Raw genomic sequence first — 27,519 nt, forward strand, 5'->3', positions numbered from 1 at the left:
TTTAAGAAAATGTTTTTTTTTTTATTATTTGGAGGGACAAGCTGTCAAAATGGCTTGGATGAAAGAAACAGTTTTTGAACGGCAGGTTAAAGTGTGAATATGTAAAAAATAAAGCAGCTTTGTTTGCTCTGCAGTACCATTCAAGCAGAAATATGTACAACACAAAAGGCAAAAAGTAAGACACGTTCTTTGAAAATAAAAAAAAAAAGCTGTACTGTAATACATTACATTGATAAATACTCACTGTTGCCATTTCTTCATGAGAATTGATGTTTTATACAAGAGAAACAAATGTTTACTTGCAAAAATCAGTGCCCTCTTAATGGCATAAGAACATACATCGGATGGATTTCAAAGTAATCAAAAAGGCAAAAAGCGAGTAATACATTTCCAATGTGCACTCTGCACTTTTCAAAGTATACAATAAATCGGAACAAGTTTTAACAAACGGGACCTGCATGCATAACTCCTAAAGGGTCCAGAATGGCTGTAGAAACAGCTGTAGAAAGGGTGAGATATGTACATCAACTCTCTTGTGTCCCTCAACTGTTCACACTGGCGACAGTAGAATCACTTTTGAAAGGTCTTGTTTTATACTTAATGAGGCAACTCTTCCAACTTTCAGGTTTTTTGTAAATGATAAAAATTGTATAATATATGCAGTTTTTATCCACAAAAACCCTTTACATGGTTAATTTACAACATAATGTGACCCAAGTCACAGTCTTCCCAAAAATTCTGAGTACAATCAAATTGATCTTTGCAATTTACTTAGTTTTAGTGGCATTTTATCTAACCATATCTAACCATAAGACTGCCTATGAAAAATACTTCAGAATGCTAGAGAGCAATAACCTTCATAAGTATACATTTCTCTATAATTCATATATTACAAAGGTTTTCCGAGATTGAAAATTACTCATTTTGCTTTCTTAATAAAATAATCAATTTGTCAGTGATTAGAATTCTTTTTTCAACCTACATAAATTAGTTACAAAATATTAGTGTAATTTTCTATGGTTACATTAGGCAGCGATATAACAGACCCATAATTTAGTTTCAGTAATTAGGGAGATTCCACAGTTTTCAGTCCCAAAGCTTAAATGGAAGCACTGTGCACACACCATTGGCAGGCATGGCTCCCCTGATAAGCAGGCACATCCAGTAAACTTCACAAACAGCCCATTTTATTGCCAAAATGTCTTAAATTAAATAACTAATGAAATAATGACATAATAAGTTACCAAAAATGTTAAATGTATAAGAGAATAGATATTAAATACTTTTTGATGGACTTGTGGTCCCATTTCCCATAACAATGCCTTGAAGCGATTATGGAAAAAGGAAGGAAAGATTGCACTTTCAGGTGAAAAATATCAAACCACAGTGCTGCTTGAGTGAAAGTAGGCTTTATCTGAAATAAATAAAAATAAAATCATAAAGGAAATAATTTAAAACAAAAGTAATAAAGACAATACAGCTACAGCCTTTATGTTATGAGCATTACTTCTCAGAAATATTTCTGGTAACCCAACTCATAAATAAGAAGCTCCATAATTTAGCGTTTAACTGTTGAATCAACCCCATATAACCAAAACACTGCCTATTTATACATAACTATTTTCACAGATAAAGTGCTGATCGAGGAGCTTTTAGAGGGTTTTTTTTTTTTGTACCATACAAGACCCTTGGGAAAAATCTTGAGGAGAAAGAGTCCTCTAGCTTCAGGATTCAACACAGGGAGGACCCCACTAACTCAAGTCATCTGGGACTAAGTATTGAGCCCACAGGGAGGTCATGAATAGGACTATGTTGTGATTTGACCGGGGTTTCATATAAAGGCAAAACCATACCCATCACAGCAATGGTCACCATACATTGCCTCCAAAAGCTAGAAAGCTAGAAAAAAGTCCCTGAGGTGCACATTCAGCTGTGTTAAGATTCCCAACCTTGCCCCAGTAAGGTTGATGCCCGTTTAGCATAATTTGGATGGTGATCTTAGTTTGGTTAAAAGAGCTTTCTTAGGAATTGAGAGCCATCATTGGTTTGTATGGGCCTAACATCAGATGGTCAAATTGATCATAATTTTTGTCTTACTCTTTTCACTTTAACACTAGCTGCCATTCCACACAGCAATATTCCCAAACTGCTTTGCTAACATTTTGAAGGCAAGTCTGGAATCTAAACATTATTTAGGCAAGAGGGAAATCACAGCTTCCTCCAACATCAAATATGTTTACATTGACATCTTATGTGCATGTACAGTCCCCCAAACCCCATTTATTTCTTACACTGTCCGCAATATTTTCACGTTTTGTTAAACTTTCACAGACTCCATCACAGACAATTTCATGGCTTCCTCCAACAGCTGATTGTCTGTAAAAGTGGCAGGGGGTTCTGGGACGGATTCTGAGAGGCCAATCAGAGACTCCAGAAGGCAGGTCCCGGGGTCACTAGCCTGAGGGAGGCTGGGATAACTAGGCAACTGAAACTGAAAGAAGTTGTCCATGTGTTCGTACTCCTTGAGGGAGTTGTAGAGCGAGCTGGGCCCCAGGCAGGGGAAACCATCAAAGAACTCCAGGTCTGACTCTGAGGAGAGGCTCAGATCCATGTTATAGCTCGCTGAGCGATCGATGGAGGGGGAGGGTGTGTGTGGCACACTACTGCTATGGAACAGGGCATTACCCTGGTTGGCATTCTCATCCAAAAGTTCTGAGATGGCTGTGGCTCGATTGTCTGTGTGATCATCTACAGAGTCTAACAGTGCAGCGTCTATATTGTCGTTCTCATCAGGGAAGTCCACCATGCTAAAGCTACCAAATGCCGGTATTGATGGCTGCTGTTGCTCTTGCCGTTGCTCTGGGCAGCAGGCGCCATTGTTGACGTCGTTCTTGTCCCCGCTCCCCCTGCTATTTCTTGAGCAGTTCTCTGCGTCACTGAAGCTGAGGATGCGGCTCAGGCCTTTCTCGTCCACATCCAGCTGGGTGCGATCCTCACATTGGCCCTCCCCTGCCTCAGAGTCCTCACTCTGACCTGAGGAGTCTGATAAGTCTGTCATGTCACTGCTACAACTGTTCTCTCCGACTGTAGCCAGCTCTGCACTAAAGGGGAAGGAGGGCCCCACAGGTATGGAGGGGTGCTCTGCCTGAGATGGTAAGCCCAGGGGCCCATGGGTGTGGCTGGTCTGGGCTTGGCTGGTCTCAGTCGTGTCCTCCTCCTCCTCTGTGCTGGAGTGCTCCTCCAGCCTTTTCTCCAGCTCCAGCTTCATAATGGTGTGGATGTAATGCGTCTGTACCCGGGTGGAGTTGAACTCGATGCGACCCTCGGTGTTCCCACAGCCATCCTTGGTACAGCCACATGGGAAAGAGGAATGGTCCATCTGTGAGAAACAGAAGGAAGCGGTTAAATTATTTGTGAAATGAATACAACAGAAGCATCCTAATTGTATTGTGATATGGTGCATCCAAATCCAATTGATCATGTTACTCTACAGCAAAAGTATACTTCTTTATCACCATTAGTGGTAACATTAATCAAGGCCTGTAGTGTTACGGGGTTGTAGCTCATACCTGACATTTGATGCCTGCCAGGCTGCAGCTACAGGTCTCTGGCTCACAGAAGCCCTGGCAGTCACAGCCACAGTTCTCCCTGGAGAGCCTCAGCTCATGCAGCTGCCTCTTCTCCTCCTTGTCGATCTTCTTCACACCAGCTGCTTTGAGCAGTGTGTGACGCCGCTTAGATGGGTATGGGTGGAGGAAGGAGCCCTCGTCCAAGTTGGCCCCACTAATGTCGATGTCCTCCTCGGGGATGTCATCCACCGTTAGCCGCTCCGCCTCCTCACACTCCTGGGTTCCGTTCTTAGTCAGCTGTAGAGAACAAAAGATGTCATGCTCTAATTGTTGTATTGTGTTTATGTGTGTGTATCTGAGAGTGGTTGGAGTTTAGAGATTAAATCCTTATCCAACACACTTTTGTGCAAATGTGCTCACCTTCAGTTTGAGAGCCTCCAACTTCTCTTCCCTGAGTCTGTTGAGGAGTTTTTCCCGGCGTAGGAGCCGCTGCTCCACAGCAAACTCAGCCAGCGTATAGGTGCGGAGAGCGCTGTGGCGCTGCACCATGCCCAGGGTGCAGCCTCCTCGGCCGGGAACGCTGGTGAAGCCCTGGCATCGTGGGAAGAAGAACACTGTCACCTGGTCAAAGGTCACGTTGCCTCGCCGTGCCCTTTTGGCTTTCTTCAGGATGGATGTGGCTGTGGATGGAGAAAGAGAGGGTTTAGAATACACCAGACTAGTTTAATCAAAAGCTGACTGATGCATTCTGTTGAATAGTCATCCTTACTATTTTGTATCACTAGGGGGCACAGTGCATCACCAAACACTGAAGAGAAATTCTTGTGATGTGTGCAAAGGCTGCTGAACAGACTGAAAAGGGACACCTCTCTGATTCACTGGCCTCTGTCCTCAACCAAGTCTTATCATGTACCCAATTAAAAGACACCATAAACAGGACTCCAACACACCTGCATCCTGCAGAGTGAAACCTAAACTGCAAGAATCCATTCAGCCTTGTTTCTTGTTTCTTCCATGTCCTCCTGTGTGACAAAACCACCCAGCACAGGAATTTCCCCTTGGTGGCCAACAGAGTAGAGGAAGCAGATCCGCCAGGATCACAAACTAGCGAGTAAATGTTTGAGGCTTCCGGAAGGGGAGGGGGGGAGGCGGGGGTTGGGGACAGCAGGCCAAGACAGCATAGTTCTCAGGACAGGGATAAAAGCTGCCCACCACAATCTCTCCGCTTGCTGACAGGCCCCACAACAGCCCAGACCACCAGTAACTGGCAGGAGTCAAAGGTCCTTCCTCTGCTAAGAACATTCAGGGTCCACAGAGACGAGACATTTTTCTATACACAGACAAATACAATAAAACCATATGGGGATCAAAGTAGAACCATATGTGGGAACAAGCCCAACAATTCAGTTTTTATTATAAATTCCATTTCCTCCACCCAGGAATATTCAACATGACTTTTGAGCCTTGCTTAAAAGACAAGCAACTTTTTCCTCCGCTCAAGCTTCCAGCTCACCAATGCTTATTTTGTGTGAACAGAGAAAGGATGACAATATTGTAACATGTGTAGGACATTAACTTCAGTATCTGGTGGGAAAACTCTCCTTGTAGATTGCTTATTCCTCGGTCACTGAGCAATCCTGTGACACACCCTGCACCACCGCCCTCCAAAGTCACAGGAGTCAAAAGGGAGAACAACTAGCTCTCAGCAGCTTGGTGTGATAACTGAAGCTCAGAGGGAGACGAGGCTAAGAACAGCACAGACCTTTAGGCCCAATACAGGTGCCGGGCAGGCTTGATGTGGTCGCTTCTGTCCCCGATATTCCTCAGACACGAGACATTTGTCTTGCTATGTCTTGTATCTGCTGCTAGGGCTAATACAGATGAAACAAACTTTGCCAGTTTCAGCCTCACATCCATCAAATCCAGTCAGGCTTATGACACCTGCAGGAGACAAATGACACCCTCTCCACTGCCTCTTAATGGGATAGCTTTGCTGGCTGTTTTTTCCCCTCACTTCACAATGGCAAACACAACGACTTTCTCTCCAACACAAACACCGGATTATAATGGTCCACACAATCTGTTCTCCTTGATGTGCCTGCATGCCTTCTTTTTTTTAATCCTTCTACCCTTTTTTTATCCCCTCCCTGCCCAGCCTCTTTCAGCACCTGTGCTGGGTGCTTGCCCAGGCCCCAGACAAGGCTCTGTGTGTTCCCAGCTTTGGCAACCTGCCACTCTTCTCTGCCTGGCTCCCTGCCCCACCGTCCTGGGAACCTCACAACTGTTTGCCCTTCTCCCCTACAAACCCTCTCCAACCCCACAATCCCCTAAAGGGCAGCAGAGGGACCGAGGCCCAGACAGAAACACCCTGAAGCCGCTCAACCCACATCTCTCAAGGAAAGGTGAAGCTCTGTCTCCAAGGCTCTGGGAAGAAGGTGGAGACAGAGCCAAGGTGAGCTCTCTCTCTGCATAATGAGATTAGCCATTTCACAGCTTTAGGGCATGAAATCAAAAGGGGTATTCATTGCAGAAGTCTGAAATCATTTCCGTGAAGTGTTTCATGGGCTGCCAGCTGCCTAGATTCCTTAACCTCTGCCTATTTTATAGGTTTGTTATCAGAGCCTCAATGGAGCAGTAAAGACAAGGCAAAAGAACGCATTAAAAGCATGTACCCTAAACTCTTACTATGATTTAGTGCAGGTGGTATAGGACACTCACCGTTGAAATTTGTGGCTGGGGAGCTGGGGTTGCTGGGAGTGGAATCCAGGGTGTCAGAATAGCAGCTCTCACCCTCCGAGTCCCAGCCCGAGTAGGCAGAGGAGGAGAGGGAGGAGGGTGAGGGTGAGGAGTAGCATGGGTCCTCGTCCACCTCCTCAAACTTCCTCTTGAGAAGCCCACTCATGGTGGTAGTGCGGACAATCTGCAGAACACATAGGAGGAGGGAGGGAGGACAGGGACGGGTTTATTAGCATGTATAATATTAGCACAATCTTCATATCATTCCCCCTTTACTTATTTCAACAGCCTTGGTCATTGAATCATTACAACTGCGGAACAAAAGAAGGCCTCAGGTTTTCATGCTATTAACACATATGGTAAAATAGAAATAGAATAGAATATAAATAAAACCAATAAAATAAACAATGTCTATACATTGCATAGAAGCTATTGTACACCTCCAGATTTTTATAGCCAAAGACAACAGTCTGCCTGAAACGGAAGGAGGTATTGGCCAAGTACAAGCAGGTCCTGTGTTCAGCCATGTGAGACCGTACGCAGCCCATCTCGTGCTGCACTCAGCTGAGAGGGGGAGGCATGGCACAGGAAGCAATCAATCAGGGCTATTCGCATAAGTCAACAATTACTGGACCCTTCACCCACTTCCAAATCCCATCAGCTCAGCAAATGCATTGATCAGAGAGAGGAGAGGGCAGAGAGAAGAGGGGACCAAATCATCTAGCCATAGACATTCAATTTCAATCATTCCCTCTTGGCAGCCTCCACAAATTAAGACTATGATCCAAAGCCATGGCAATTTGCTACTGGTCCTACTTATGTTTACGTGGCTCTCATAGCAAACATGTAGCTTGACATAGTCAAGACATTTTGTTATGCAACTCCTGAACACATTCTTTCAGAGGTCCCGAGAGGGGCTGCTGGTTCAGCGATAAAAACAATCAATCCTTTGAGAGAGAGAGAGAGGGAGAGAGAGAGAGACAGAGAGAGAGAGAGAGAGAGAGAGAGAGAAAGAGAGAGACTCGATGTTTCTGCCATCTTTATTTATTAGAGAGAAGAGAGAGAAAAGGAAGATGGTCACCAGTCATAACCCTGCTTATGCTCTTGAGCAGAAATGCCATTTGCCCTCTTTTCCTCCAATACACTGTTAGACTTCAAGCCAATATCTGCTCAACTCCTTCCACACACAGGCTTTGCTTATAGCTTTATATCTTGTTTTAATCAATTAATAATAAGCTCAAAACACAATTAATTCAACCTCTTGTCATTTCAACTTATACCAGGGAAGAAAGGCCAGAAATCTATCTTTGACATGAAAAATTAACATGTTGAATGAGAAGAAAGGAAGGTTACTGCTGCTGTATTTTATGATTATGGTACATGGACACATCATGTAGCTCTGACAAACTAACAGACAGTCATCTTCACAACTTCTGGGAAGTGAGTGGCAATCGTGAGTGTGAGACGAGACAGGTCATCATCACAGTCTGGGGCTGAGCTCCTGCTAACTGTTAAACAACCTAGGAGGGACGGAGGGGTGGAGGGAGGGAGGAAGGAAGGGAGGGGAGAAGGAAGACATGACTGGGCTCAGCTCCAGTGCAGACACTCCCTACAATGATGGGAAAGGAGGAAGGCTTACTTTACCCATAAAGAGATCATTTCACGGCCAAACTGTTGACTATCTTTTGTATCGCAGCCAAATCATTAACAGCTGGTGAAAATAGCACAGCTTTAACAGGTAATGTAAGCACTTTAATATTTGGTTATTTGTTGTTGTCCTTGCTCATAAAATGTGCTAGGTAATACCTACAATTTGGAAACAAATGTTGATGGAGTTGTTACAGCAGCCAAAGTTGTTTTCACATGCTCAAAGTAACACTTATGCAAGCTTGTATTTTGGCTAGATGGATGGATTTTGTATGGCACTGGAGTAGGGATCCTTCGATTTAGATTCTACACCTAGTAAACATTAAATCCTCTCCATGTACATTGCTAGACAGACAGAACCTGTCACAGACACACAAACACCAAGCTGTCCTGCTAACAGGCTAAATTGTCGCCACCTCCCCAGCAGACAGCTGAAGGTGCCAAAGGCAAGATGCGTCATGCCGGAGATCCTCCAATGACTTTAAAGGAACTTTAACTCCATGTGTGACCTGCATGCCTGGCTTGCCTTATCAGACTGTTATGCAAGTGTCAGCACTCAAAGGAAAAAAAACAAAAAAAACAGCCTAAGCGGGTATGCAAGCAAGGGGTCATTTTCAACATGCAACAAGGAGCAATTATGCAAAACAAGTCCTCCCTTTGACAAGTATAGAGGAGAGAGGCAAGCAGAGAAGTCCAACTCAAGGGCAAGAGGCTGACACCTTTGTATGGGCAGTGGGGGCAGCTTTGGAGCTGAATGGGGGGGGGGGGTTATTGTTGCAGTCAGATATTCTTGTCCCCAGTGCACATATGATAAATGAATCACCTTGCAATAGGTCAAGCTGGCCTATACTGTATCTGTACCTTGTAGCAAAAGGGTACTTGAACACTCATTGGTTCAACAGAAGGGCTCTACATTTATTTGCGTTACCAATCCAATCAGAAAAGCAATGGCCTCATCACCATCCATCAACTCACTTGACCAAGAAAAATAATCTCCTAATGCTGCTCACAGCCACTCCTATTCTCAAATCAAGCAATTTGCATTGAAACAATTTTTGAACACCTGGGTGCAGCATCTGTTGCTTGTCTAGTCCACTTATCAAAAAACACTTGTGCTCCAAACACCACACCACTGTGCACATCTCTACACAGAAAGAGGGGAGCGCACATGCGTTCACCTTACATTTTCGCCATCACCCCCACCCCCAATTCCCCTTCAAAAAAATGAAAACAAAGCTGTGAGGCGTCCCCAAGGGAGCGCATAGCGCCAGCTAAGCAAAGTCTTTTTAATTAAAAGCTGCAGTGAGGCAGAAGGGGGAGGATAGGGAGAGAGAGGAGAGAGAGAGAGAAGGGGAGGGCATTGGTGTCAGAAGTGGGTCATTGTCTCTTGACTGCAGTCTACCTGACACATTGATTTGTTAATCCTGTTCAACGGGCAGAAACAATGGCGAGAGGTTAATCCTGGCAAGGGGACGGCTTGTAGTCAATCTGGAGCTTCTCAGGCTGCTCGGCCACTGCACCCGTAGAACAAGGCCAGGAGAGCAGGGAGAGCGGATGGGACAAGGGACTGGGGGAGTAAAGCCAATGATCATGCAGTGACTCATTTGCAAAGGAGCAGGAGTTAAAAAATAAAGAAGATAGAGACAAAGAAAGAGAGAGGATTTCAGAGCTAGCTCCTAAAGAAAGAGCAGTGCCTGTGGATGTCTCTCCTAAATGGAGAATGGATGTGATCGGACAGCCGAGCCAGAGAGGGAGCACAGCATGTTTTCAACGCACACTAAATTATGCATCACTGTCATTCCATCAACCGCACACAGGCAGGCAGATAAAGGACGCATCCGCTGAGGTGCTCCCCAGCCAGTTGTCACTGAGTTGGGAAGATAAATCTCCAGCGAGGAGATTTGTCACCAGAAGCACTACACAGCTCAAGTCAGATGCATGACTATGTCAGTCGAATAAGAAAAGATTATCTTGATACATGCAGCTACAGGCTGTTAATATGATTTCAGAATCCCAATTCATTCCTGTTTTATCTACAGACAACTCCCTGGGTCAGAGTCAACAGAACTTATTAAGGAATATGGAATTATTCTGACAGGGAAAAAACAGAAGGATATATAGGCTATACTCAATCACTCACAGGGAGATGCTTCTTAAAATACTCAAAATATCAAACCACAGGAATAAGCTGCACTAAGAAATAGCAATAAGTAATACTTTAACATTGCTCCACCTCTCAGCTTCAGGTAACTGTTTCCAAAAGAGCCATTACAGATGAGGGCCGCTAGCTGGATCAGTCCCTACCTGCAGCTCTAGTTTTTCCCCAATTCTCAATTGCCGTTTCAGCGAGTCGAGTTGACACAAGGCACTTGGTTTATACAATGATGTGATCAGGAACACAAAATCAGGAAAACAGTAACCTATTAGGAAAAGTGAAAAAATCTGAAATCCTAAAAACCTGAAAAAACCCACATCCTTGCTTATACAGACATCACCCAGCAGCCTGTCCAAACTGCCCCTGTCTGCCCCAGAGCCACGCACACAGGACAAGTCACAGTTGACTTTGCCCCCTTACACTGCCTGTCCAGCCCCTCTGCAGCTGATAACACTGTGGGTGGGTGCGTCAAGTCGCACTAATCTCAGCCAGCCCGAGAGCATTTACATAGCACGGTGACAGCCCTGCACAGTGACTGAATGACTGAGTGACTGAGTTGAGTGCTCATAAAATGTGATAATGATGAGCCTGGGAGTCTTCCCATGTGTGTGGATGCATGTCTAGGCAAGCAGTCCCTCTAGGCAGCAGGTAATGCACCTCTCACTTCCAGCTCTGACACCCAGAAGAGAAGGTAATTGATCAGACCCATCAAGGTGATGGTGGGCTGAAATCCAGCCCCCACCCAGCTGGGAGAGCCAGGTTTATTCCTTAACCTCAGCCGTGACTGAGAAGCACTCCACCTGCTGGCACAATGAAGGGAGAGCTCCCATACTGTCCTCTATGAGCCTGTTGTTCTCACTCAAGCCCAATGCTCGCTGTGACTGTGCCACGGAAACATTCTGTTCCTCTGCCTCAACCCGTGCACACACTGATTCCAAAAAGGAGAGGTAGTGGGAAGGGAGGAGGGAGAATCGTACAAAACAAATAAATAATGTCATGTCTCCAAGCCACAGGAATTCCATTTTGGCAGCGCCACTCTCGCTGTAATAGTGGGAGAAGAACACAGGCTCTATCTAACCCAGATGTGTTTTCTACTGCTAACCACTGGAAAGTACTACTCCCATAAGGCAGCCGAGCGAGCAAAAGCTACCTTCCTAACCACACCTGACAGGGTATTAACTTGCACGTGGACCTCACATGCTCTCAGTTGTCATTAATCAGCTATGCAGGCCAAACTTGAATGGCCAGGTGATGCTTGCAGGAGTGAGTGTGTGTGCTGTAATTGATTTGGGTTTGTTACTCATACTGTAGGGATTTCACTCCACCCAAAACAGAGGGCTTCAAACACACAGTCACATTTTGCTAATTGTCTCATTTTTTTAAATATTAGGGAAACTCTAGCAGCCACTATGCAGCACTGTTGTGCATCTATTATCTTTAAAAAATAAAAAGATAATATTTATAGAAGCAGAGATAGTATCTGTAGCTGTGCAGTGGTTATTTTTTGCACCCTGACAGATTTGCATGGAACAGAAACTGTGCAGGGAGTAAAAAAGCAGAGTCAAAATATATTTAAAAAAAATGCCTTTGCATAACTGTAAAGCTTAACTTGTTTGTGTTACAGCAGTTAACAAATTGGTGTAGTAGCACGAGTCACGCAGACAGATAGGTGTGCACATGTGTGTGAGTGGAGGGAGAGTGGAGGAGGGGGGTGTGGGGTTCAGGGGTCACGCTCCAGTCTGGGACCCTTGCTGGTAGCTCACAAGCAGTATGGAATGCTGGGAAAGGACAAAGCAGATGGGAGCCTTCCACTGCTGCGGAGAGACAGTCAGCAAACTCCCCCACGTCCCCCACGTCCCCCAGCCCCCTCGTCTGCAGGCACAAAAGCCGGGGCCATCCTGCGTGACCAAAATGAAGCAGGCTCAGACAACCTCGCCTGAACCCAGCACTGCTCAGCCTCTCCCTGCTGAGGACACACAACCTGCTCGGTCCACTGCAAGTGTGTGTGTGTATGTGTGTGTATGTGAGGAAGACAGCGCGTTTCCTGAGGTTGTGAAACATACACTGCAGTGCACAGGAAGTGGCCATTCAGATTATCTATACTGTGTCTGACATCTGCGGGCTCAGGCACCACAAGGTTAGCTGGGTGCAGGATCTTATATGCTGGAGATGAGGGAGTCAAGAGGTATGGATGACATTTGTCATGGTTGGAACTGCTCCAAAATAAATAGCTTTGCACAGAGCTCTGCTACCACAAAAATGTGTTGCCTTTAAATCATTATATTAAGTTATCGGCTACTGAATATTTAATAAAATTGTAACAAACTGATGAATGTAACCAGTGTTTTTATTATTCAATGATAACTCAGAATTTAAAATGCGAGCTAATATTATCTCAATAAGTACAGATGATGACTAAATTGACATCAGTAACTATTATTGTGGAATGCATAATGCATGAAAAGGACTGCATCAATTAATATAGGCCCTTCCTGTAAACAAAGGATCATTCAGCTCTCCGTAGCCTAATTCCAGAAAACATGATTCCAAAAATGATCCGAGTGAGGTCGCGCTAGAGACGATTAAATTGACTCAGTCGCTTATCAAAAACAGATACAGTCTTGGTCTACAGAATGTAGCTCCTAGACTACCTGCAAAATTCACAACAATAGCTTATTGATCAAATTAACCCTAAACCTATAAATAAACAACAAGCACTCTAACACATTAGTGTCTTTTAAATAAAACAATTGACGAATTGAACAACAGAAAAACAAACTTTAAACGTTTATGAATCAAATGCAATATGACAAGGAACTGCCGTCAGGACCGAACACTATGTCGTTATGGAAACATTAGAATGTTTGTTCCAATAAGGAGGCAACAATGAATGCGCTCAACATTCCATAGCCTAACCCGGCTGATAAATTGTATCTGCACGAGGTGAATTGTTCATATCCCAGTCTATCATTAAATCTTGCAGTATATTGGCCGAACGTGTCATCGGCGATGCCTTTTTTCCCGTTGACCTGATCATTCCTCATGATTAATGCTAATTATAATGACAGCACTCCTATCAGCTGTGTTCAGATGTAGTGCCTTCAGGAGTCGCTCTAGTTACAAGAGGCGCACCACCACCACTTTGCACTGAGGTGAACAAGAACTCAATGGGCTGAATACACAAAAGCCAACCTCAGCCAACCTCATCAACAGTTCAATATAATGAATCGACAGTCTACCAAACTGTAAAGCATTTCAGCCTTAATCCGATTCCACCCGTGAAGTTTGTGAAATTTAGAACGCTCAGTGACCCAATGACATACTCATCAATCAATACGCAATAAGTGAGTGAACCGGATTGTTGGATTCTTGCCTAAATCAACAAAATATTTTTGCCTGTGTTAACAAATTCTCATCACCTGTGTCATAAACTAACCATACCGCTTTGTCAAAACTCAGTTCAGCGAGCAGTGAACCATGCGAATAATCACAATAAAATGGCAAGTTAAATGCGACCATTAAACAGTCCACATCTCAATGTAAAGTGTGTTTAAGAAGTGGCCACAAGGATCTAGTCAATAAACATCATACAGACTCAGCCAAACGACACATTTTTCACAGACACAATTCAGCGACATAAATAGTTTCTTTCCATTACTCTGACATAAGGAAAAGAGCATTCAAACTATTTGGCTTCTCTCCACCCCGGAGGTAAAACACATAAATTACGGTGTTCAATAACCAACAGCGAACTCCATTATGTCTGTATACTCACCACGAATTCAAGTATCCGATCACCATTAGTAAAAAAAATAATGCTGGAAAATCAACCGATGGGATAACAGTGGTAATCCAAATGACACAATTTGCGCTTATCCTCGCATAGACCGCTTTTGCTTTTGTCTGTCTTGTTGTACGAGGCTCCGTACCAGCTGAAGCGCTTCCCTTGTCTGTAGCAGACTGCCGAGAAGCGCAGCCTTTTTCGTCAGTGGAAAACTCCCTCCTGGCGTCTGGTCTGACGCAGGCGGTGACACAGGGAGGCTGCCCACGCCGCTTCCTGCCTTCCTCCCGGTTTACTGTACCCGTACTATCTGGTTTTTTTTTTTATTTGTTTGTTGCACTAGAGTTAATCCATCAACATGCTTGTGAACATTCATTTGAGGGGGGAAAAAAGAAAGAAAAAAAAAAGATCACTCCTGATGCCTCTTGAAAGGATGAGATCAGTCGTGAGTGTGACAAGTGTAATGTAGTACAGGGGTTCCCAAATATTTAAAAGCCACCAAAACACTATATATAGGTCACAATAACCATAATAACCCCATTTGATAAGATTTTTAAATATGTTTTTTATTTTATTATTTTTTTTCTAAGGGACCCCCATCTGAGAAGATTTTTCCTGTTGGATATGATTTGGTACAGAATCAGTCAACTGTTTATTGGAAATAACAGTGACATCTCTGATCATTCCCATAACATTCCCAAAACATTTTCTCACTCTCTTATCTTCAAATGAAATGATACTACTCCTTGTTATGTTGGGAACCCCCTGAACCCCTTGAAGATGCCCTGGGGATCCCCACAGCCAATACTTTGGGAACCACTGATATAGTAGACCAGTGTGAGTATTATCACTATAATCTCTAATAATGACGAAAGACGTGCCGTGATGCATGTGGTGTGGCTGATTTCCAGTTAAAGGAAAACACTGACTAAACTGAATGTGAAATTATGACTCACTCTTTACCATACAGCAGGAAAGTGAATAGAAAGAAAAAGTATAAATTCAAAACAATGGCTTTTTACCATAACAAAAAAATCACTATGACTACAATATTCCAAGAGGGACCTATAGTGGTGCTGGTGCAAAGTATTCTTTAAGAATAAGATAATAATAATAATAATAAGAGTGAAACTAGCCATTTAAAGGAATCATCTGTTGGTTGATACATGTGACAAGTTATTCATTTTTTAATAGTAATTGTATGGTAATGGCAATATGTCCGTGATTTCCATATATACAATAATTGAGCCATATCGGCACTTCAGTGTTTGAATGTCCACAGGGTCATTATTATTGATCCGACCAATCCAAAACACTATTTTTTCTCCAGAGGCCATGTCAGTAACATCACACACCCTTCCCTTCCCTCCCCCACTGAACTCCTTGCAGGTATTTACAACTGTAGCTGGCCATGAGGAATGCACTGAGATGCTTTGCTTTCATTCTCAGCTGGACCTGAACACTGAAGCGAAGTGTGCTGCCAATGTCAATACAGGTGCTGTACTCAGCAGAGATTTGGGGAGTGGTCTCCTAAAGCTGTGTATATAGAGCTATGCTAATTGTCCACTGCTAATGGAGGGCCCTTTTCTCACTAGCTTGTGGGCCTTAGGGCCCCATTTAGGGCGTTACCCGAAGAGGCAAAACAAGCACATCCAGCTGAATGACAGCAGAAATAGTTTCATTACTCTAAAGTATGGCTGGGCCCACAATGTGTCTGTTGTCAAATTAAGTTACGTTTCTCTAGTTTACAAGTGATACAGAATGAAAATAACGAAACATACAATGCACAAGAGTGTGCCTTTACTTGATTCCAGTCATTTGCTTCGGAGGTAGTGGTTTCACTGGAGCCGTAAATTAGCGTTTACCCAGAGTGAATGCATGGTAATGGTGATCAGAGAAATGCTGGCAGCATGATAATGCACATGTAAGATCACATTAATTATGGATGGCCATGCAATTTATTTGTGAACCCAAAGGAGCAATTTGAAATGATGGTGAAAGAATTTAGATTGACAACAGAGAGAACTGTTTGGGTTTTTATGCAGTAGAAACATGTTCCACTTGTAAAGCATGAGCTTTGTCCTGAACATTGGTAAAGTTCAAGCACCGTTGACAATAATTAAAGTCAAATTTGGCACTGGTAAGTGAGTAAAAATAGTGACACTTTAAATTACAGCTTCTACATTTCAATAATTATGGTGTGATTAGACAGTAACAAAACATAGCTATGGTGAATTATGAAATGTTATACAGAAACCACTGAGAAAGAGAGAGAGTGGGAAGTGTTTTTCTCTATATTTGCAGCGGTTTAAACATATCCAGCAATTTCCCCAGTAAATATTCAAGATCAAGGTAAATGATAGATTTACACGTAGCAACAGACTCAGCTGTGTCAAATTGTATCACATATTGTTACAGTCTAATTACACTATAATTAAGGTGGAGGAAAGGGACTTGTAATTTAAAATGTTACTGTAGCCTTACAATGTTATATTTCCAGCTGGAAGAAGTGGAAGCAGGTATACAGACACAATGACCAAAATAACAAAAAAAAACAACAACCTCATAGCGAATCACATGCACAGGGAAGTTGTTGGTGTGTCTGATCAGACAGTCTATGTTGTAATAGTGATGCTGTCTGGATGATTGTTTCTGTTTTCATGCGTACAAGGTGTGTATAGTAGGCGAGGGTGTGTGACACAATAACGCTGGAGTGAGAGACTGGGAGTCTGTGGGTGCAGACAGGCTCCACCCAATTAGCTGCACTGTCTCCCTGCAACTCTAAAGACACAATTAGCCATCCAAAATGTCCTGAGGAAGAAGCCCGCAGTCACATGAGCAACAGCCATTACTGAGGAATTCTGGCCTCTTCACAATATATACGTAATAATCACCAACATCAACAACTAGCCCTCTGTTCGACAAGTCCTTGAGAGCCTCAAGACATCCTGCCCCTGCTGCTGCTACGGTTTGGTTCAGCCTAATGCCTAATTATGGGTGCTGCATTGGCAAACACCAGATCACTGACACAGGTTCACTTCGCTGTCATGGTTACATAAACAATGTTCTTTCAACACACACCCATTATGTAACAGGCAACTGTGGGTGTCATAAAAACTTGAAGCTTTATTCTTCATAGACCTGCTTTGTTTTTTTTGTCACTTATTTTGATGAACTGTCCTTTTCCACGAAGGTCTCTGAGATAAACAGGAAATGTCTTGGCCGTGGCACTCATGCTTTTTATGTTGGCCTTTGAAGTCCTCCGTCAGGCCCATCAATTCCTCTTCTTGATAAACAAGGAAAAGTTCCAGGGAACAGTGCGACTCACACATGTTTACCCTCTCTTCTAAGAAAAAGAGCTGTGTGTGTAGGATGGGGGGATGGTAGCCCTGGTGCCAAAGCCACTGAATAAGGCCTGAATACATTAAGGCCACTCTCTTTAAAAGTGTGCCAAAGAGTTCATGGTGGAAGACGCCCCTCCAAGAGCACAATAATGGGCTTCAATGCTTTCCATCTGCGGAGGGAAAAAGGCCTGTGACTGCACGTGCTGTGTGGAGTGGCTCAACAATGTATCAATTTATGGCCATCAGAGGCGTCATAAAACCACTCCTAAGGTGAAGACTGGAGCTGTTGTTGACTGAAATGCCAATGCCATCAATAAACGGACTTGATTCAAAATAACATCCACCGGTTTCACGCTGAGCCTGATGTCAGCTAAGATTTAGAACCCTTGAAAAACTACTAAAGTGAACGAACAGCCGCCATTACCCAGAAGCAAGCGCTTTATTCTCTCAGTATTTAGCAAATCCACAACAACAGCGGTGTTAGTAGTGGTAGAAAACTGTGTCCCCTGGAGGAGTGACAGAGCGGATCAGACAGTCCAGTGTTGTTGTGGTCAGAGCCGGCTGACGGAAGCGGCGGGGCTCAGGGGGAGCTGATTGATGGCTCCAGCTGTCCCAGAGGAGAGGAACACAGGCAGACAGCTGGTCACCTGTAGCTCCAGACATGACTGCGATAGAGGCGTAAGGCATTGTGTTTCACTGCAGAGGGCAACCAGTGCAGTGAGGGGCACGCACAGAGTTCAGGCCACTGTTCATCACAACCCAACCAAAACAATTGCACAGCTACAGGCAGTGAGACTTGTAGAGGAAGACATGGGGAAATAGATTAGACTGGGGAAAGCATGCATAAGAAAGTATGCGACTGAGGCTGCTAATGTTTATTGGATTTTGAGAAGAAACAGAAGTTTGACACCTAAATGTTTAGTCAATAATATTATAACCACTTGAGCCTGAATAGAAGGCATCTGCTAATGTTTTATACTTCATCCTGACAGTACAGTGCTCTAGATATTGTGTGAGATTACTTGAGCAAGACTTGGAGAGAATGAATTGTTATTTTGACACGAGTTACAGGAGAGAGAAAAGACGAAGGGCTGAGCTCACTCAGGCACAGGGATTAATCCACAGGCAAGAGGGAAAAAACACCCTCCCCCTCTCGCAGCCGGTCGGCCAATCAGCACGCAGAAGAGCTGGTTTACTTGGAGACCAAAGAATCTGTGTAGTGATATGACATCATCAGCTGCCCATTAAAGGAGAGGTCATTTCTCTTTTCTGCGTCTCTTTTTTCTCCACCTTTAAGGATGAGTGAAGAAATGTGATGCTGTTTTCCTAGAACTAGTGAGGGCTTCTGCAACAAAGACCTGTTTGTTTTCAAGTGTCTACCTTTCCAGCTTTTCCTTGTAGAGACTGTTTGCATTGTATACTCAGAAGAACTGTAGTAGTCTATTCCCTTTTTATCTTCCAAGATATAGCCTTGTCTCAAACGGTTACTCAAGTAATGCTAGGAGTTTTGAGCTGAGCTCCAGTCCTGTCCTAATGAATATTCACCAGATATCGTTGTTCAGCTGTGAGACAGGCACGATTCATAAAAGATGTCAGTTCAACAACTTGGGCTGCTGTTTTCCTTTGTCGCATTCACACTGAGACAAGAAATGTTCCGTTTTCAATGGCTCCATTCATTTGCTAACAAACAAGTATTATGTTTGGGTTGCCCTCCCTGTGTATGTGTGTTTTCTCTTACTGGTTCTCTGTACATGTATTTAGCTTTAGGGCAGAAAAGCTTTGTTTACTTGGCAACGTCACAAGGCTGTCTGACTAATGCATTCTGGATTGTCTCTCCCAGGACCTTTGTTCAATGTTTTATTCATTGGTGTGATGTGCTATAGACTTCCCCCTGACATAATATTATTGATTGCCTAATAGACTATCAAAAGAATGACCTCACTCAAGGCATCGGGAGTTTAAGGTGCCTTTCCTTTTAAATAGGATTAGATAAATAAACATGGTCGGCATTGAAGTCTAGTTAAATGGCATCTATTTTTGCTACTTTTTTTTTGACATGAGATCTATTTTTTGAATCCAGGTAATCCTCCAATTTCAAAACCCTGACAAGAGACAGACGGCGATGGCACCTTAGAATACTAACAGGGTGAATCTATTGTTGTGTGAGACTGTGATCAGGTTAGTGATCAAGAAACAGGATTCCCTCACTGCACCAGTGAGGCCGAGGATGTGTGCACAGCATGCCATGATATGATGGAAAGTGAAAAAGGGTCTGTAAATCTGGCGCTGAAAGGGTTAATGATGAGTGACAGGGGTATTAGAGAAGGGGACCAGCCCAGCTCCCGCTTGGAGCATACTGCCCATCCAATCACATCACTCACCGACACTCAGGCCCATTGTTCACATGACTGAGCAAAACCTGATTTCCTCACAGGACTCGGCAATTGGCCTTCATCTCGGCCTCTTCATCACGGCTCATCCAATGACTTTGTGATTATACCGCACATCTAAGCTGCCATCACACTCCTTTCTATTGCCACAAGACTGCCGTCAATGCGCAGGCAGCGATGTTGTTGGGACACATGTCTAATAGAATTTACAGCTCTTGATGGTGCTCTGCATTGCCCAGAAATCAATACATCGCAAAGTGTGCTTTATGGCTACATAAAAGTTGAAAAGGTGTAGTCAGAACTGCACACAGAGATATTAGCTGGGTTGAGTGCCAGCCAACATAACTGAAGACCTATCATCAGCTTATTTTCTTTTGACTGCAGCACTTCCTCATTGAAATGTTTACATGCAGGACACGTGCTTTCACAGAAAAGGCAGAGGGTTCTGAGGCACAGGAAGCGCTCTGCTGCAAGTGACTCCTCTGATATAGAGCTGATAAGACCGGAGTCACAGACTGACTACGATGTGACATGTGTACTTCCAAGCATCCAAGACGGATGCAAACCTCCACATCAAAACCACTGTTGTTTGTTCCTCGTGGATCTAAGTGCATTTATGATGCTTTATTAAATCAGATTACGGGGCATATGAGACTTTATAACTGCCTCAAGTTTTGGTCATATAACTTTATAATCATTGCAATATTGATCAAAACAATTATTAGTATGCGTGACCAGTAACAAAGCTTATTCCTGCTCCATATCCTCATACCTTCACTATTCATATCTTTCTCTCCTTTGTGTTACTTATTGGTGTTATTAGTAAACCTGCTTCACAGAAACAGACTGGCTATCACCAGAATGACTATTACCGAAAATCGCATATTTGAGACAGAGGTGAGAAGCCGCCTGAATGTGATGGAAGTCCCTTGCAACGTCACACTCTCACTGACACAGGGAGAAGGAAACCACACACTGCCAAGTTTCCCGTCACACACTGAGCACTTCCTCCTTTTTTCTGTTCTCATTGTCTGTGTAACATTTTCAAAGCGTAGTGTACGGCATATTATGGCCTGAAAATAGGCCATGGGAATAGCAAGCTGGCATCGAGGGCAGCAGCCACTGAAAATTCCAGCAATGGCAGAGCACTAATCATGTTGTCTTGAGCGGCTCACTCTCTCACTTTCTTAAACATGCACTTGAACTGTTGCTGACAGATACTATCTTTTAATACCGGATGAGTTATAATGAGTTATTAAACAATTAAATGACACAACAGAAACATGACAGGAGGCACAGGCTCACTTCGCTCACAGTGAGGCTACGGGACACATTGAGTTATGTGTGCATCCAACACATCAAAATGGGTCTGTAGTTAGTTAACTAAACTTCAGCTTTGAGCGCTGCAGTAGTTGGTTGTCGTCAAACAAAATCGCCATGAAAGTCTAATGAGTGGCATTTGACTGGGGGGATGGAAGACAATACGGCGCTAGTAATGGGGGAACGGCAGGGGAGGAGCAGGTGGGGGGGGGTTGGGGGACGTGGAGTCTCCGAGGCTCAGAGAATCAGTGTCACAGCACGCTGCTGTTACCACGGCTACAGTGACATGCGGGCCAACCGCAGGTGCCAGGCCGACAACAGTGAGGCCCAATTAGAGACCCTGGGAGAGGAGAGATAATGAAATCTAGCCTTGGGCTGAACTGGGTTAACTAAATGAGTCCACAGTCATTTAGAGTTAACAAAAAAGACGACTGGGCGGATGTCAGGGCAGGCCGGGAGAAAAGTGGCTGAAGACCCCCACCTAGTCATTCAAGTCTATATAGACTGAGTGGACTGAGTGGTCTAACTTATGGGACACTCCTATGTTTGAGCTGTGGCATCTAACTCTATCTAAGGACATCAGTTGCACATGCTTGGCCTTTTACTATCCTTGCTTCACCATGCTTTACTATCCCCGTCTTCAAACAAACTGTTAACATTTTTTCCCACACTATCTGTCTTTCTGTTTCTGTCTCACTCACCCCTATGTTTCTCTGTCTGTCTCTCTCACACACGCACCGTCCGGCCTAGCCGGTTCAGAATGGTCTCCGAATGTGAGAAAGGGACAAGTAGCAGTGTTTACTGAGTACTACTGTCCACACATCCGTTCCCACAAAGGCCCCATTGAGGGTGGGCCCAGGTTAAAGCCTGTTTAAAAAGCTTGTTTAACACTGAGAAGAGGGGCCGCATACCCGAACCACAGGGGGGAGGGGGAAGGGAGAGGGATTCACAGCGGGCTCCTCGCTCTCTACCCCAGCTTTTCTGCTACAGGCTCTCAGCCCCAACACTGCTGGTGTTGTGCCGACACTTCTCCAGTTATCTCTGTCTCTCACTATGCTTCTGTTTTTTCTGTCTTCCTGGCCAGCATTGTGCGTGTGTGTGCATGTGCGCGTGCGTGTGTACATGTGGATGTTCCACAGTTTTGGCATGAGCAGCAGTGACTTGTACAGGGGAAGGGAGCCAATGGAAAGAGAGAGAGAGCAATAGCGGGAGGGAGAAAGTGTGGGAGTAGTTGTAAAAGTAGATTGTTGGGAGGGAAAAGAAGGATGGATGGGCAGACTGGAAGGAAAGAGAGGGTAAAGGACAGGGAGAGAATATTTTCCCCTCCACCCTCCCTCCTTCCCGCCATTCTCTTCTCCCCGTGTGAAGGACAAGCCTGGCGGGGCTGTGGTCTGGGCCAGTGATTGTGTACGGCGCCTTGCAGTGCCTCACACAGGAACCCCATTAATCACTGGAGCAGGTCTCTCTCTCCTGGACACAAAGACCCCACACGCTGACTCCACAGCACACACTTGAACATGCACACACACACACACACACACACACACACACACACACACACAGAGAATACTTGCATATCAGTGTGTATGTGTGTGCAACAGAGAGAGAGAGAGAGAGAGAGAGAGAGAGAGGGAGGGGGAGAGAGAGAGAGTGAGAGAGAGAGAGAGAGAGAGAGAGAGAGAGAGAGGGAGGGAGATTCCTAAGCGTATTCACACAAGTACATGTAATTATTTCTAAAATGTTTTGGCAGGGCCGAGCAGAGAGAACTGAGAAAGGAATGCCAAATAGTTTGGAGTCACACCAAGAAAGCAGTCTTGAATTGGTTTAGCATTTACTCATGGAGAAAATTTGTTCCTACAACAGAGCGCAGTCCTGATATTTCATACATTTCAGGTCAAAGTTCCATGATCTCATGATCCTAACAGTAAGCCAGAATGCTAATTTCATTTTCTTCCTTTTCAGAACCAAACATCAGAATAAACAGTGTTTGATTTTGAGAAGCAATGAAGCAAATGGCTACAGATGACTTGCGTGTCCTGAGCAATTAGATATCAGCGGAAAGATGTGCGGGAGATACACATACTATACCACAAGCCAAGCAGGCAATGTTTTCCAGGTCATTTGGTGGAGAAATCCCTACAGCAATTCTATTTCCATCAGCTGCCTTGAGCGTGAGTCCATGTGTGCACAGCCCGTCTATAGTAGGAGCCGAGGAGAGGACACCGCTGAGGTCATCCCCTATATTAAGACTACAGGCTCCTCTTACCCTCGACGTGCACTGCAACAAATATCCATCGTAACAAGTCCTTCAGTCTCATATCCAGTCTTAAAATATCATTTTTCCTTTACCAAAAAAAAAAGTAAAAAATTCTGAGATAGTTCCAGTTTCCAAGGTTTGCGTCAGGAAAGTGTCAGTATCTTGAAACAAGGCAGAATAAAGCAGATTGTTCCACCAGTTTCAAGAAAATTAAACTTTATTCAAGAAAATTCTTGAGGCAAGTTGATTTGCATTGGAAACAAGTGGAATCATCTCATACCACTGGCAGACATTTTTTCACTTGTTTTTAAGATGCAACACTAGATTCAATGACTTAAAAAGATGTACATTTTTAGTAATGTCGGGTACCACTCTCCAAGATCTGAACCTGGTGGTAATGATAAAATGCATCATAAGCACATCAATAATCCCTTGCATTTTATTCTTAATCAATGAATACAAGCAACATCTTGGTTCGTTGCAGCATTAAAATGTGTTGTGCGGTGGATGTGTACAGGAAATGTGTGCATTTGTAAAAAGCAAAAAAGTGAATAAAAAATTGGATTGATTGATAGTGCAATCTGCAGGTGGAAGAGTAGGAGGAGGAGGAGGAGGAGGAGGAGGATGAGCAGTAAAATGAGGAGTTGTCTGGCATACGAAGAGACAATCATCTGTGTGTGCGTGTGCGTGTGTGTGTGTGTCCTCCTCCACTCTGCCTCTCAGACATCCCCCTCTCATACCTAATCCCACCCCAGCCACTATAATTTACTGCCCCGTCGGTAACTAGTCATCGACAGGGAGGCGATGAGGAAGGGAGGCAGAGGCAGAGGGAAAGGAAGGAGCCAGAGGCAGGCTGAGGGTCAATGGCTATATCGAGCACATAAACCCCCATGTAATGAGCAATATTTGTGTACCAGGAGGAAGGTCATGGGGGTGAAATGGAGAGGGAGTCGCACGTCACACGCAGACACAGGACTCCATTAGTGAAGTGCTATAGAGCTCATGTATAACGTGCATGTGTATATCTCTGTGTGTCTGCGTATGTCTCTGCAAGCAAATAAAAGGCAAAGGTAAAAATAAAGTGCACAGGACTTTATACTGTCCAACAAGAACCATAGAAACTAAAGAACAGATTCAAATTTCCCTTCTTCCCTTTCTCTCACTTTTAATGATTATGTGTCAGTTATTCTCAAATGATTTTATTGTTTTTCTGTCTGAAGCTAAATGTGCTGTTGCTGTCTTGGCCAGGTCTCCCTTGCAAAACAGATCTTTGATCTTAATGAGACTAATCTAGATAAGTAAAGATAAAATAAACAAAAGCCATAACACTAATGGAGCATTTGTTTCTGTTTGAGCGCAGTCATAAGCGTCATGTGCAGCAGGGTGAATCATTATCCTAATTATGTGTTATTGCATAATCAATGTATTTAATACAGATGAGTTTTTACTAAAATCATCCCGTTACATCCGTAGCGAAGTCAATAGTGCAAATACATGCTGATACTTCTGAGCTAACTGTCAATAAGTGCAGTAAATACTTCTGCATGCCATAGATCTAACAATATTACATTAAATACACAAAACTATGTGAATTCAATCAGCGCTGAGCGGGCTTACTCCTCAGCCGACCCCAGTCTGTGTAAACATGTTGTATGTTTTTGAGGAGGGGCGGGGGGCCGGAGTGCTTGTTTTTCATCTATGGAAAGGACGAGCGTTTGTGGAGAGATTAAGGGAGTGGATGCCATGATGTGTTTGAGATTTGATGGCCATTGTGGCTACTTTAATCATCTTAGTCCCTGCATGACATCACAACGTACCAACATACCGCAGATATAAACAAAGCAAAACATCCAAAGACATTCAGCAGCCTTTAGGCCTATTTCACCTGATATTTATCCTTCATGGTGAAAGCCCCAGTGGAATTGGCACAGCATAAGCCCCTTTTTAACTAATGGGGCTGAGGGACATGGAGTGACAGCATGTGTTTCATGATGATTAAAAGCTGACGGAGGAGCCCATCAGTGACCAGGCATCAGCTCGCTCACACCTCCAGGTGCCGTTAATCATCTAAACAATACACTGCCTCCATCTCGCACACAATGGATCCATATGCACAGGCAATCGGCCATGAATCTATCAGCCGTGATATCAGCAGCGAAGGGTCATTTATAGTAATGACTGTGATACCACTGATGACAAGTGTTTGTTGCGTGAGATTAGGTGTAATGGCTGGCAAATTGAAGGCTGACTGATCTACGTCAACGTGCTAATGGCACCCTGATACTCCAATTAATAAAACTTGTAAAAGCAAATATTATCTATTTATTTCTAGCCTCTGTGACTCCACAGTGGAGTTGATTCTTTAGTCCATTAGGACGGTGTTTGCAGGTGGTGATTAGAAAGCACCACAAGATGCTGATTGAATCTGACACTGTTAAACCCTCATGAGCAGATATGTGTCAGGTTTGCCTACATGTGTTTGTTTTTTTTAACACAAGCAAATATGTGTCTAGTTTTTCTGCAGCAGTAATACCATTGTGTTAATGGTGTAACAAATTTACACTGATAGATGAAGTGAATTTAGTAAGAGCCCTTTAAGAGGACAAGAGCATGAAATATGCAGCCTGTAAATCTTTCATAATCTAATTACTAACCGCTCGGAAATCCTTTACAAACCATTTATAAACGTACCCTTAATTCAAAGTGTTGTTATAACCGCATTCAGCTAAATACTCTCAGCCAGCTTAATCTATTAAAATCCAGCTAAAAGAGGTGAAATTGGTTCACAAGCATTTTGGAAAAAGGAGACTGTTTTACTGTTTCTAGAAGAAAGAGACTTGTGACCCATGTCCAGTCTATACAATTCAACAATAATGGCTGTACATAAGAGGAGGCATTGCAGAATAACATGTTTCCTTTTCGTCTGATTAATGCATCAGTGACAGATGCTGAGGGGATTAGGTCTAGATTAGTATCCTTTCGACTGACTCTGTTTTCCTCTGTTTGCCACATTGCCTTTCCAGTGGCCCTTTTTAAGAAACAAACAGGATCAGCTTTCCCTGTTTTGTTCATTCAACCATTATTGTTTTTATGTTATGTGTTGTTTTCAAAGATACCTTGCAGAGAGTATTTTTTTTCATCCTTTCACATATTGACCACTGGATCTCAGCTGTACATATTGAAATTTCATACTGCATCACTTTTTTTTATATTGTATCTCGATGATTGATATATTGGTGTTTTGATAGGTATTGTCAGGATGGTAAATTAAACAAAAGACTTTCCTACGTCTGTGATAAGTTCCACTTAACTGATTTAGCACTCTGTGTGCTCTTGTTTCCAAGCATGACTCATCATTTCTCCTTTATTAACCTGACTCATCTTTCTTGCAAACCACAGCACAGCTGGATACAGGAAGTTTTGTTTTTCTGCTGAAGCTGGCAGTGGACTGGGCCACCTCGAGGCTGATTCTGGCTGCATGTCTAGCCACCCAGAGATAAAGCCAGGCGCAAACAGGGCCTGTTTTCCATTGTAGAAAAGAACACCCATACCCTAATGTAGTGTATAGGAAGTATAAAGGGACCAGGGTGTGTCTCTCCCCCTCTAACCTAAGTAACAGCTTTCTCAGTGTTCCCTGGAACCGCATTCACAAGCAGATGTCTGCTGGCAGGGCCTGCCAGATAATGACAAAGGATTAAATCGCCTGATTCCCACACCACCAGCCCACTGTGTTTGTCTACCCTCTTTAGCCGCAATTTATGGGCTCTGCAGAGCCGAGATAGATTGACTATAGGAGTATAAGCCTCAGAGGAATAAAGAGGGGCGCTAATCGGTGAGAAATAATTCCAATTCAAGGCAGTGATTTGGGATTAATAAAAATGCAAATTTACTGAGATGTGATGGAATGATTTCTTCTGTTGATGCCATGTTGAGGCAAAGAGATGGCATGTTCACTTTGGACTCCATGTGGGTGGTTTGGTCTCTGGTTGCTTTGTTGCTACAACCTATGTAAATTGTGGTTCTTTCATCATTCATTAGTAAGGCAGTATATTTTGTTAGGACTGCTTCTTTCGCATCTTTTATATAATTTTTCTAGGGGCATGCAAATATTTCTACCTAATTATATCTAATGTAAATGTGTACAAATGAGAAATGTGAAACTCATTGTATTAGAATAAATTGTTTTTCATTTTAACTGACCTATACTGCAATAGCCTGACTTACGTGCCATGTATTTTCTTTACACCTGGTGTTGTGTCCTGGCAGTGGTCCAAGCGGTATAATGTTTCACTCGGGTCACAAAAGCAACATGATATTTGG

At 43.6% G+C, this 27,519-nt stretch overlaps 1 protein-coding gene across 1 annotated transcript; it reads right to left on the bottom strand.

The window, feature by feature from the left end:
* Positions 1–14,049, bottom strand: csrnp1b (cysteine-serine-rich nuclear protein 1b). Its single transcript, XM_071922429.2, has 5 exons — positions 13,883–14,049; positions 6,288–6,489; positions 3,990–4,249; positions 3,570–3,866; positions 1–3,379 (listed from the first exon to the last, which is right to left on the bottom strand). Exons 2-5 carry the CDS (start codon positions 6,469–6,471, stop codon positions 2,318–2,320), a joined length of 1,803 nt encoding a protein of 600 aa, XP_071778530.2. The 5' UTR covers positions 6,472–6,489; positions 13,883–14,049; the 3' UTR covers positions 1–2,317.
* Positions 14,050–27,519: the final 13,470 nt, after the last annotated feature.

This window comes from Centroberyx gerrardi, chromosome 22 (assembly GCF_048128805.1).
Source record: "Centroberyx gerrardi isolate f3 chromosome 22, fCenGer3.hap1.cur.20231027, whole genome shotgun sequence".
Classification (NCBI taxonomy): domain Eukaryota; kingdom Metazoa; phylum Chordata; class Actinopteri; order Beryciformes; family Berycidae; genus Centroberyx; species Centroberyx gerrardi.

What these genes read in the sequence shown, in the direction of transcription:
- csrnp1b (XM_071922429.2), bottom strand. Translation starts at nt 6,471, where the DNA reads ATGAGTGGGCTTCTCAAGAGGAAGTTTGAGGAGGTGGACGAGGACCCA. An exon ending in CCCAGCCACAAATTTCAACG is followed by an intron (nt 4,250 to 6,287) that starts GTGAGTGTCCTA and finishes CTCCATCCACAG; the next exon opens with CCACATCCATCCTGAAGAAA. An exon ending in TGGCAGGCATCAAATGTCAG is followed by an intron (nt 3,380 to 3,569) that starts GTATGAGCTACA and finishes TGTTTCTCACAG; the next exon opens with ATGGACCATTCCTCTTTCCC.